This window comes from Chondrus crispus, genomic scaffold (genome assembly GCF_000350225.1).
Source record: "Chondrus crispus Stackhouse genomic scaffold, scaffold_16, whole genome shotgun sequence".
NCBI lineage: Eukaryota > Rhodophyta > Florideophyceae > Gigartinales > Gigartinaceae > Chondrus > Chondrus crispus.
The window spans coordinates 101,344-111,252 of record NW_005179046.1 but is presented as its reverse complement, the minus strand read 5'-3'; the positions used below and the strand labels follow the sequence as shown (position 1 = coordinate 111,252).

The following is a 9,909-nucleotide window of genomic DNA, read 5'->3' as shown; positions in this document are numbered from 1 at the left end:
ACGGCGAATTAGTTGACTTCCTCATCCTTGCATGCAATCGTGACCAGCGGGACCACAAGCCCCATAGCATAGATGCTGTAGTTTATGCCCTTCCTTGTTTCCGTCATCCTTTCGCTCCGAGCGGTTTCAGGGTCTGTCGCATCAAAATCCAGCGAGCACCAACCCTCAGCTTCGGGTCAATGACCGTAAGGTCTTGTGGAAAGACCCTCTCGCTAGTCGGCACCCGATGCGAACATGGGTGTTCACGGACTCTGGGAACTGCTCTCCCCCGTGGGCCATCGAGTATCAAATGAGCATGTCCGGAATAAGGTATTGGCTGTCGATATATCAATATGGCTCACGCAGTTTGTTAAGGCGATGCGAGATGCAGAGGGTGCACAGGTTAGAAATGCTCATCTTCTTGGAGTCTTTCGCCGTTGCCTTAAGCTTTTATTCCTTTCTGTCCGCCCCATTCTTGTGTTTGATGGGGCTACCCCAGCTATAAAAAGACGAACACTTGCCTCTCGACGCGCACAGAGAGAGAAGCAAGCGGCGAAACTCAGACGACTGGCTGAAAAAATGCTGGTTAATCAATTGCGACAGCACGTTGTAAATGCCGCAATTACCAAGAGTGGAAAGCGAAAATTAAATGGTTTGCCTCCATTGCCACCACCCACGAAACTTGATGAAGAGGAGCAACGTGCAAGTCGAGATCATGAAAATGACGTTGATTCTGAAGAAGACAAAATCGAACCCGTCGTCGCCCCCACTCCATCTCTGCTATCGAGACAGAGAGGACGCCAAGATTTGTTGCCAGAGCATCGAAATGGCCTTCGTTCGCCCAGTTGCGATGACAAGGATCAAGTAGAAGTTGTACCTTCCCCGACTGAGCGAGTAGTGCTCGCTAACGAGCAAACCAAGGCTCAGCAGATCGAAAATGACGAAGTTTTTGCTGCTGACCTTGCTGACGAAGAGGAACAGCTTGAGAGAAATCGAGATGCTGAAGCCATAGCTCTTCCAGAAGATGCATTTGATCTAGACGATGAAGCTGTTGGCAGCCTACCACCCAACGTGCAAGCAGAAGTTTTCAAGCAAATCAAACTACGCCAACGCGCAAAGCACAGAGAACAGATGATGTTGAAGCAGCGGAACCCGTCAGAGTTTTCAAAGACTCAAATAGAAGGCTTCCTGCGGTCTACCGCACTCAACCGTAAGATCTCAACTGTGAGGAGAGCCATAAACTCAAAGTCTGGCGCCTCCCAGCGCATTGCCTCTGACAGTGGCAGGCGATTCGTCCTCGATGAGAGCCCGATAAAAAATTCGGATGTCGGACAACGGAGCGATAGCGATGACGATGAGTTACTATCAGCTCACAAAAGGGGAAGGAAGACCAATCACGCCCCAACTGATATCCTTGCACGCATCCGAGCAAGCCGAGATCAATCTCAGATGAAGGCAAGACTGAGTAGGAAGCACTTAAAACAACCTAAACCTATTGAAAGCCGACCTAACTCAGGGGTTGGATGGGCATCAAGGGTGCTAGAGGGGCAGGGGGGGCTGTTTTTAGGTGCGAAATCGGGCCTGCAGTCGACTGTTGGAGACGAATCGGATTCTTCACTGGACGAAGAACAACCCGAAATACAATTTGCCCTGCAGACTTCTCGTGATAAGCAAAACGCGGCTACGCTCGTGGATTCAAGAAGTTTAGGAGATGATGAAGACGATGATGTAGAATGGGAAGATGGTGCTACAGATGGGAATATTGTCGTACACAATGCCTCAATGTGCATTTCAGAGCCTTCTATAGCTAACGAGAAGAAGGAAGAATTCACAAGCAGAGAACTCGGAATCCAACACAATCAGACCGATGAAAATAGAAACTCTCTACAAGAAGATTTGGAATCTGACACTGAACATGTTGCGTTGCTTGATATAGATGAAGTTGGAAGCTCTGATGAGGAGTCTGAAAGGGAAGCGCCTCAGAAGGACGGTCAGCAGTGGAGGCAGAACAACGCCGAAACCGCTGTCATGGTTGAAAACGAAAGCGGCATAAAAGCCGCGCAGGAGTCGAAGCTGTCTTTTCAGAAAGAAGCCATGGGTTCCATTCAGTGGGCCTCTGGCCAAATTGGGAGTATTCGAAGCGTAAGCGATGGAGATGAAGCCGGCGAACAGTCACTTGACATGCACAGGGGCCATCTAAAAGTGCGCGGTTCACAGGATGATGAGATTGCTTCTCAGCGGATGCCCTCACAGGAATGTTTCAAGTCTGGTAGTGCATCTGTAGGCGAAAATGAAGGCACAAAAAAACAAGAGGAGAGACAACTGGAGGGTCGAGCTCCGGACTCCAATTCATTGCCGAAAAGCGGGAATGGTCAGAGTAAATGCCATAGTGAGGAGGATCGAGATCTGTGGATAGGTCCAGAGCGCTCCGTGCGAAGCGAGGATCCAGAAAAGAAACATGACGGCACGAGACCGCCTCTAAAAGGTCTGGTGAACGAAAAGACGAGAATTCCAGACAATCGCGGCTCACTAACGGTACAGTCCTCGCGAAGCGCGGCTTCAGATCTGATGACTCTGCGACATGAATCAAGAAAGAAGACAATATCTGAAGAAGAAGAAGAACGAGACCTACAACTTGCTATTGCTCGTTCAATAGAAGCTGAGGGTCAGACAGGGCAGGCGGGTGATTCCCCAGATCCGGTGCCGTCTGAGGACATGAAAACCGAAGGAAGTCGCGGCGACATCGCGAAACTATCCAATGTAGAGTTGTCAAAGGCAGGTCCCTCTGAGGTCTTTCCTAAATCTAAGAGTCCTCCTCTCCGTGACATGATGAACGAAAACCAGAATCAAGCAGCACCGGAATCACAGTTGAATCTAGGTTCGATTCCGCCCGACAGGGCCGCCAATGATGGAGCAAGGCCAAGTTGGAGCCAGTCTCATAGCGAAGAGGAAGTGCTTAATATTTCTGACGTCGAATCTCGACACTACGAAGCCGGCGAAATGTCTGACGAGCGCTTGAAAGAACTTCGAGATGAGCTCGACGTGGAAGCCCAGGATATCAAGCGACAAAGAAACTCTGAACAAGGCGCGGCAGAGTCCGTTTCAGACGAAATGTATGCCGAGACGAGGGATCTTCTCAAGCTTTTTGGCATTCCCTACCTCGAAGCTCCGACTGAAGCAGAAGCTCAATGCGCTTTCCTAGACAAGGAGAAAGTTGTGGATGGTGTCATTACTGAAGATTCAGATGCCTTCCTGTTTGGGGCAAGAACCGTGTACAGGCGATTATTCTCCGAGGGTCGCTTTGCAGAAGCGTACGAGTCTCAAGATGTTAAGAACAGTCTCGGCCTTGACAGAGAAATGCTGATTCGATTGGCGTATTTACTGGGATCAGACTACACATCAGGTGTTCGCGGGGTTGGCGTTGTAAATTCCATGGAGATCCTGGAGGCGTTTCCCGGGGAACGCGGCTTAGAAGAATTTCGAGAGTGGATGAAGCGAGTAAGTATTTTCGATGAGGAACCAGATGAAAGCACCTTGGAGGGAAAATCGCAGGAAGCAGTGAGAAGACGTTTCTGTTGGAAACATAGAAATATGAAACGAAACTGGGAAGTCAGGGAAGGATTTCCAAATAGACAGGTCGCGGAGGCATATAGAAGGCCAGACGTGGACAAGAGTACAGAAAAATTCAAATGGGGCAGGGTTGACTTCAATGGGCTCGCACGATTTTGTTGGGACAAGTTTGGTTGGGAGCATGACAAGTTTAACGATGCCGTAGCCCCTCTGCAGAAAAAGCTCTCCGAAGAATCAGGGATGCAACAACGGAGAATTGACGAGTTTTTCAAGCCTCACCGCTTTGCCAAAATTCGCTCAGAACGGCTGCAAAAAGCTGTGAAAGGGATTGCAGGGGAGGATGCAAAGGAGCTTATGTCGACACTGCAACCCAAAGCGAAACGACGGAAAACTGCCCCCGTTGCCCATATTGCCACTGTTTTGCCAGATGAGGAGGAGGCTATGGTTGAGGCCCTGGATAGAGCTGAAACCCAAAGGAAAGAACGAGGAAGCAGTGGAAAGTGAAGATCTTTTCGGTACTATTATGTATAGCGTAGATAAGCGAAGACTCGTCAGATAGACGTATTTATCAAAAGGTAGTAAGAGTTTTGAATGGAAAAAAATCCAAGGCAACGTCACATCGTGCAGTTTTCCATCTATGGAAAGAGATAAAAAAGTAATGCGAAGCACAGTTCGTAGGAAACCTCATGAAGGAGTGGCCTTCCAAGACGTACATATCTTCTTGAACGGCGCTTGTCCAGTCAGCCCTCGACCTCACACTTGGTGCATCAGTTGCCCAGCCTGCTTTGACGTCAGCTCTGCTTTCACATTAAGAATAGTCTGCATCCGAGCGTGTGAGACATGTTGCCTACCTGGACGAGCGGGAGATGCGCGTACAACTTTTTGGCGCGAAAACCCACTCTCGATATGATAAAAGTACATTTTTACTACATTTAAGTGCATTACTGCTTATAAAAATACGCGGGAGTTTAAACCATCTTGTACTGCGCATCGCCTAAGAAAATCAAACCGGATTCTGGCGCAGTGCCAGCTGTACTGGGCCAAGACAATCAGTACAAGCATTTCCCGCGGTTTTAACTTCGCTCCTACTCCGCATCCAAATGAAACTTCCCTATTTTGGGTCCCATCGGTAACGGGGGGGTGCTGCTGTGGACTCACTACCGACTCCGACTGGCCTCAGACACTTCTCGTTCAAGTAAGATTCAAAGTTACATCTTGATCCTTCTGTTCTACACATCGGCTTTCCCTCTGAGAAGAACCAGTAATCTACAATCATGGCGGAAGTGCTGACCCCACAGACGCCTGACCAGATTGGAACACCACAAACACCCACGCAGGCAAATGTTCCTTCTTTTGTGCAGGTCGATGAGCTTGCTGAAGCCGTCGCTGGAATTTTTATGGACTTTCTTGAGACATTCAGAGATGAAGAGCAAGAGCAACAAGATGACGATGACGATGGAGACGACAATCCTCATCCTAACCGTCCCACAATCCCCACATACATCGCGCAGCTACAGACAGTTAAAGAGCGTATGCGAACCACATTGTACGTTGACTACGATCACATGATGCGCTTCAACGCCGATTTGGTCGTCGTCGGGGAAGAATTTTTCCGCTTTGAACCGTATCTACGAAAGACTGTGGAAGAGTTTGTTGCGAAGAATCTTCGCCAGGAAGAGACATCTGCCATGGAAATGGCAGGCAGAAACTTTTGGCTTTCGGTTTACAACCTGCCCTCTGTCAGGAAACTCCGTGATTTGCGATCAGAGCAAATTGGTGAACTGTCTTCAATATCTGGCACTGTCACTCGCACATCTGAAGTTCGTCCAGAACTTCTCCTGGGTACCTTCACTTGTATGGAATGTGATGACTTATTTGAAAACGTAGAGCAACAGTTTCGGTATACGGAGCCGCCTATGTGTCAAACGTGCCAAAACAAGAAGGAATGGAAGCTTAATGTCGAGAAAAGTACTTTTGTGGATTGGCAGCGAGTTCGAATGCAGGAAAATGCTCAGGAAATTCCCGCCGGTTCAATGCCGCGCACCATTGATGTCATCCTCCGAAATGACAACGTTGAGAGCGCTAAAGCCGGCGACAAGGTGATCGTCACTGGAACTCTTATTGTGCTCCCTGACGCCGTAAGTTTGGCCGGTGCCGGTGAGAAGGTTCAAGCCGGCCCTAAAGGTGGGGTTGGACTTCGTGGGGATGGGTACAGTGGAGTCAAGCAGTTCGGGGTGAGAGAGCTTGTGTATAGAACAGCCTTCTTGGCATGCCATGTCGCTTCAGCAGAGGGAAAGCCTGGTGCTACCTCTATCAGAGGCGAGGAGGCTGATGAAGAGACTTTCGATAGCATTCTTCGCAGCTACACCAGGGAGGAGCGCGATGAGATTGGTGCAATGAAAGCCCATTCGCGCTTGTACCAGCGCATGGCCGGAAGTATTGCTCCTACAGTGTACGGACATGACGAAGTGAAGCGAGGTGTCCTCCTTATGCTGTTTGGAGGGGTCCACAAGGAAACAAAAGAAGGGATATCACTGAGAGGTGATATCAACATATGTGTTGTTGGGGATCCATCAACAGCCAAGAGCCAATTCCTCAAGTACGTCGTCAGCTTCCTGCCACGTGCTGTGTACACTAGTGGGAAGGCCTCATCAGCCGCTGGTCTCACTGCATCTGTGGCGAAAGATCATGAAACTGGTGAATTCTGCATTGAAGCTGGCGCTCTAATGCTTGCTGATAACGGTATTTGTTGCATTGACGAATTCGACAAGATGGACCTCAAAGATCAAGTTGCTATTCATGAGGCAATGGAACAACAAACAATTTCCATTTCAAAAGCTGGCATTCAAGCTACTCTCAACGCTCGGACTTCAATTCTTGCAGCGGCCAATCCTGTGGCTGGCAGGTACGATCGGTCACGGACGCTGAAGCAAAACTTGACAATGTCCGCTCCCATTATGTCGCGTTTTGACCTGTTTTTCGTCGTGCTCGATGAATGCGAGGAGTCTTCCGACTACAACGTTGCTCGATTCATCATCAGTATTCACAAGGGTGGCGCTACTAGTCAACCGACAGAATTCAACGAAGGGCAATTGCAGCGGTATATCAAGGCCGCAAGGAAAATCAACCCTGTCATTCTGCCCGAGTCTAAGCTTCTATTGGTGGAATCGTACAAGCGACTGCGACAGGCAGATTCTACTGGCGGAGTGCGGTCATCGTACCGGATCACTGTCCGACAACTCGAAAGCCTCATTCGCCTTTCAGAGGCACTTGCTCGCTTGCACTTGGATGATTGCGTGCGTCCACAGTACGTGAAGGAAGCTGTTCGATTATTGCGGAAGTCCATCATTCACGTGGAGACGGAAGACGTGGACCTCAACGAAGGTGAGGAGGAAGAGAAGGACGATGACAACGATGAGGCGATGAATACGGCTCCAGCAGCCCAAACCGAACCCAGCACATCGAGACCTGAAGCATCTTCCGCGGGCGGGCCGGATCCCGAAAATCCTGCCACTGCAGCTGGAACATCTGACACTCCTACTGAGCAAGGCCCAAGTGCACAGCGAGATGAGGCCGACACCAACGCAGGCGAAGCAGACACGGCCGCCCCAGAGACAGAAGGCGCAGCGGGCGAGTCCTCCAAGCCCAGCTCATCCACAGCTGAGGGATCTAAACCGGCTGAAAAGGTGACGATTGGATTTAACGAGTTCAAACTCTTGATGAACAAGGTGGTGCTCCACCTCAGAAAGCAAGAACTCACAGAAAGTGAAGGAAAAGGGGCAGCTAAGAGAAAGGACATCATCAAGTTCCTTTTGGCAGACGCCGACCAGCAGGCCGGAAGCGGTGGGGCCTTCGAGTCGGAGGAGGCTTTGAAACGGGAAGCTAAAATAATGCGGCTGGTCGTCAACCGAATGGTGAAAAAGGAACGTGTGTTGGTCGAGGTTCCAAATCAAGGTGAAGAGGTATCTCGGGATGACCGGCTCTACGTTGTGCATCCGAACTATGTCTTAGAATGATCCTGGTGCAGCAGTGTATAGCTTTAGTTTTCGTGCGAGCAATGTAAAGATCAACAAAGCAGTGGTTACTTGAATGCTACATTCCCTGTGACGACACAGTCACTCTCGTGCCTTGGTTTGCGACGGTGTATCCTGCATTGCGAAGAAACTTGACCCCTTGAAGATAAGCACCTAGGAGGGAAGGGTGCCGGGAAATCTGCGTGTATCTCGGCAACGAAAAATGCGAAGTCAAATGACAAGAGCACAAGCAATGATGCTCGGGAAATAAAGTTTTTTTATTATTTTTGGTCAGGGCAATAACATTCAATATGGAAGGTCTCAAACGAAGGACCTCGGAATGGAATACCAAGCGTACCGTTGGTACCTCTACCGCACGGCACTCAGAGCGAGGAACAACCCAGCAGCAAATGCGGCCCAAACTTTCTTGCTTCACCGCTACAGCCCGTTCCTACTTGTGGGGCTACACACAGAGACAACAGAGTTTCACAAACGACATCACCGACTATCATGACAGCTCCGCGGGGGGCTCCACGAGGCGCGTCATCCGCTGACCCTCCCACCCCGAAGTCTCGAGCCAAAACCAAATCTGCCCGCTCTCGCAGCTCTCCCAGCCAGAAGAAGGCTTCACCTGCCATGCTTGCCTCATCCATCGCGGCCTCTGCAGCGCCAAGCGCTTCTGCGACAGCAGCGGCAGCGACAGTTGCCCACAAACAAGCATTGCTAGCGGCTCATCGCCCTGCCTCCATGAACAGCACGACTAGCGCACCGAAGCGTGGCCGGTCTTCAGCTGGTATTAGTACAAAAGAACCAGACCCAAAACGGGTTAAACAATCTCCTTCCCCTTTCGTCGGCGCTCCAGCTCGACCAGGTGCGAATAAGCCTCCCGGGTCGCCGACTACCAGCTCGAGGTCGAGACAACGCAAATCAAACAAACCACGGGGTTCTGTTGCGGCATTTGGAGAGGAGGCAAGTGGTGTTCCAAACATGCGTTCAGCTTCTCGTCCTCGACCCAATTCGCGAGCCCAGGCAGCGCCTCTTCAGGTAAGCTGCTTTTCAGTCGAGGGCACGTCTGTGACATCTATTATACCGCCACCTCCTTTGTCGAAACGACTATTTGGTCACGAGATTCAATGCCTTATGCATGCATTCGGAGAGGTCCGATTTTGTGCGCGCGACGTGTTAGAGCTGACTGAAGACTCCGTGCGGGACGCTGTCATTCGAACAGCAATCGCCGCTCATCAATTCGCGACTGAGGAAACCCCGGCAGGAGAAGAAATAGTCGTTTCCCTACGGCATGTCGTCAGATGCATGTACAGCGATTATCGGGCCATTGTTCGCTTACAACAAGCACTGAAGCCGGACTTGCCCAAGCTTAACATTTCTGCGATGGATTTTGAAAGACTGAGCAATGTACCACCGCCACAATGGGACCGGTTTTCAGAGTTAGGTTTTCTAGGATCTCTTGTCCACACGCCTGACAAAGCATCAAACTTTCCCCCGCGTGCAGATGTGCAGACACTGTGTGCCGGACGTTCATTCCATATTTATCGCTTGGTGATGGGGCCCCCAAATTTCCAAGACTGGTTAATGTGTCGAAGTGTTTCACTCGTACGACAAGAAAGTAAATCACGGGCTCCAGCAATTCGGGGCCAGCCACGTATCGATTTGTTCAGGGAGTGGATCGGGGTTGAGCAAAACCTGAACTTTTCTATATCGGAGGACGGACTTATCGCTCTCGGACATGTCGCATGGGAAGCGATTGGCCTAATTACCCAAACCGCGTTGCTCCACCGGTACGATAGCATCGCGGCGAAGGGAGCAAGAGACCCTCGTGCACGTTATTGGTCATTTGCCAGTAACCTTGTGGAAGCGCTCAACTTTGGGATTGGGGCGGGTATCATTATTCCCCTGAGTGAAATTCAAATGCTGAGCGTGCGGTCAGCCCTGGATACCCGGATTGTCTCACTTCAAAATTCTTCAAACAAATGGAGAGGGTACGCAGGGGATGTGTATCCTGGTTTAGTTCCTCGAGATATTCGAGAAGCGTTGAGACGGCTGGGCAGATCATCAGGTTCTAGGTTGGGCTTGCGGGGCAAATCATTTCTACAAACGCTAAACATTTTATAAGTGTATGTATAAACGCTATCGCTAACCTGTAATTACATTTTGTCCCCAAACACAAGACACCCTTCTTCTCATTGTCGTCAGAGGTGAGAAAGAGCCTATTGTTGATGTCGCCCCTAATGTTTGCGCCTACCCTTCCAGTCAAGGTACAGCGAGTGAAAAAGAGATAAATGCGAAAGTCAGACATTCGAAATGATCGAGGTGAGTCGACGTTTCAACG

At 50.0% G+C, this 9,909-nt stretch overlaps 5 protein-coding genes; 4 read left to right on the top strand and 1 right to left on the bottom strand.

Moving 5' to 3' along the window:
• The first annotated feature begins 234 nt into the window (after nt 1–234).
• CHC_T00009133001 (DNA repair protein complementing XPG, RAD2) lies at nt 235–4,768 on the top strand. Its single transcript, XM_005714268.1, has 4 exons — nt 235–679; nt 851–1,901; nt 2,025–3,993; nt 4,466–4,768. The coding sequence occupies exons 1-4, from the start codon at nt 235–237 to the stop codon at nt 4,766–4,768; spliced, it is 3,768 nt and encodes a 1,255-aa protein (XP_005714325.1).
• A 10-nt stretch (nt 4,769–4,778) lies between these two features.
• On the bottom strand, nt 4,779–5,024 carry CHC_T00002873001 (hypothetical protein). Its single transcript, XM_005714267.1, has one exon. It carries the CDS (start codon nt 5,022–5,024, stop codon nt 4,779–4,781), a length of 246 nt encoding a protein of 81 aa, XP_005714324.1.
• Nucleotides 5,025–5,081: 57 nt separating this feature from the next.
• CHC_T00009274001 (DNA replication licensing factor MCM6) lies at nt 5,082–7,636 on the top strand. XM_005714266.1 is given in 2 exon segments: nt 5,082–7,565; nt 7,566–7,636. The coding sequence occupies 1 exon segment, from the start codon at nt 5,082–5,084 to the stop codon at nt 7,563–7,565; it is 2,484 nt and encodes an 827-aa protein (XP_005714323.1). The 3' UTR covers nt 7,566–7,636.
• Nucleotides 7,637–7,873: 237 nt separating this feature from the next.
• CHC_T00002872001 (hypothetical protein) lies at nt 7,874–8,116 on the top strand. Its single transcript, XM_005714265.1, has one exon. The coding sequence runs from the start codon at nt 7,874–7,876 to the stop codon at nt 8,114–8,116; it is 243 nt and encodes an 80-aa protein (XP_005714322.1).
• An 82-nt stretch (nt 8,117–8,198) lies between these two features.
• CHC_T00002871001 (hypothetical protein) lies at nt 8,199–9,732 on the top strand. XM_005714264.1 is given in 2 exon segments: nt 8,199–9,692; nt 9,693–9,732. 1 exon segment carries the CDS (start codon nt 8,199–8,201, stop codon nt 9,690–9,692), a length of 1,494 nt encoding a protein of 497 aa, XP_005714321.1. The 3' UTR covers nt 9,693–9,732.
• Nucleotides 9,733–9,909: the final 177 nt, after the last annotated feature.

Excerpts from the sequence above, each read along its gene's own strand:
- CHC_T00009133001 (XM_005714268.1), top strand. The coding sequence starts at position 235 with ATGGGTGTTCACGGACTCTGGGAACTGCTCTCCCCCGTGGGCCATCGA. Across the intron at positions 1,902-2,024 it reads TCTGACACTGAACATGTTGC|CGGCATAAAAGCCGCGCAGG; the intron begins GTTGCTTGATAT and ends TGAAAACGAAAG. Across the intron at positions 3,994-4,465 it reads CAGATGAGGAGGAGGCTATG|TACATTTTTACTACATTTAA; the intron begins GTTGAGGCCCTG and ends ATATGATAAAAG.
- CHC_T00009274001 (XM_005714266.1), top strand. The coding sequence starts at position 5,082 with ATGCGAACCACATTGTACGTTGACTACGATCACATGATGCGCTTCAAC.
- CHC_T00002871001 (XM_005714264.1), top strand. The coding sequence starts at position 8,199 with ATGCTTGCCTCATCCATCGCGGCCTCTGCAGCGCCAAGCGCTTCTGCG.
- CHC_T00002873001 (XM_005714267.1), bottom strand. The coding sequence starts at position 5,024 with ATGAGGATTGTCGTCTCCATCGTCATCGTCATCTTGTTGCTCTTGCTC.
- CHC_T00002872001 (XM_005714265.1), top strand. The coding sequence starts at position 7,874 with ATGGAAGGTCTCAAACGAAGGACCTCGGAATGGAATACCAAGCGTACC.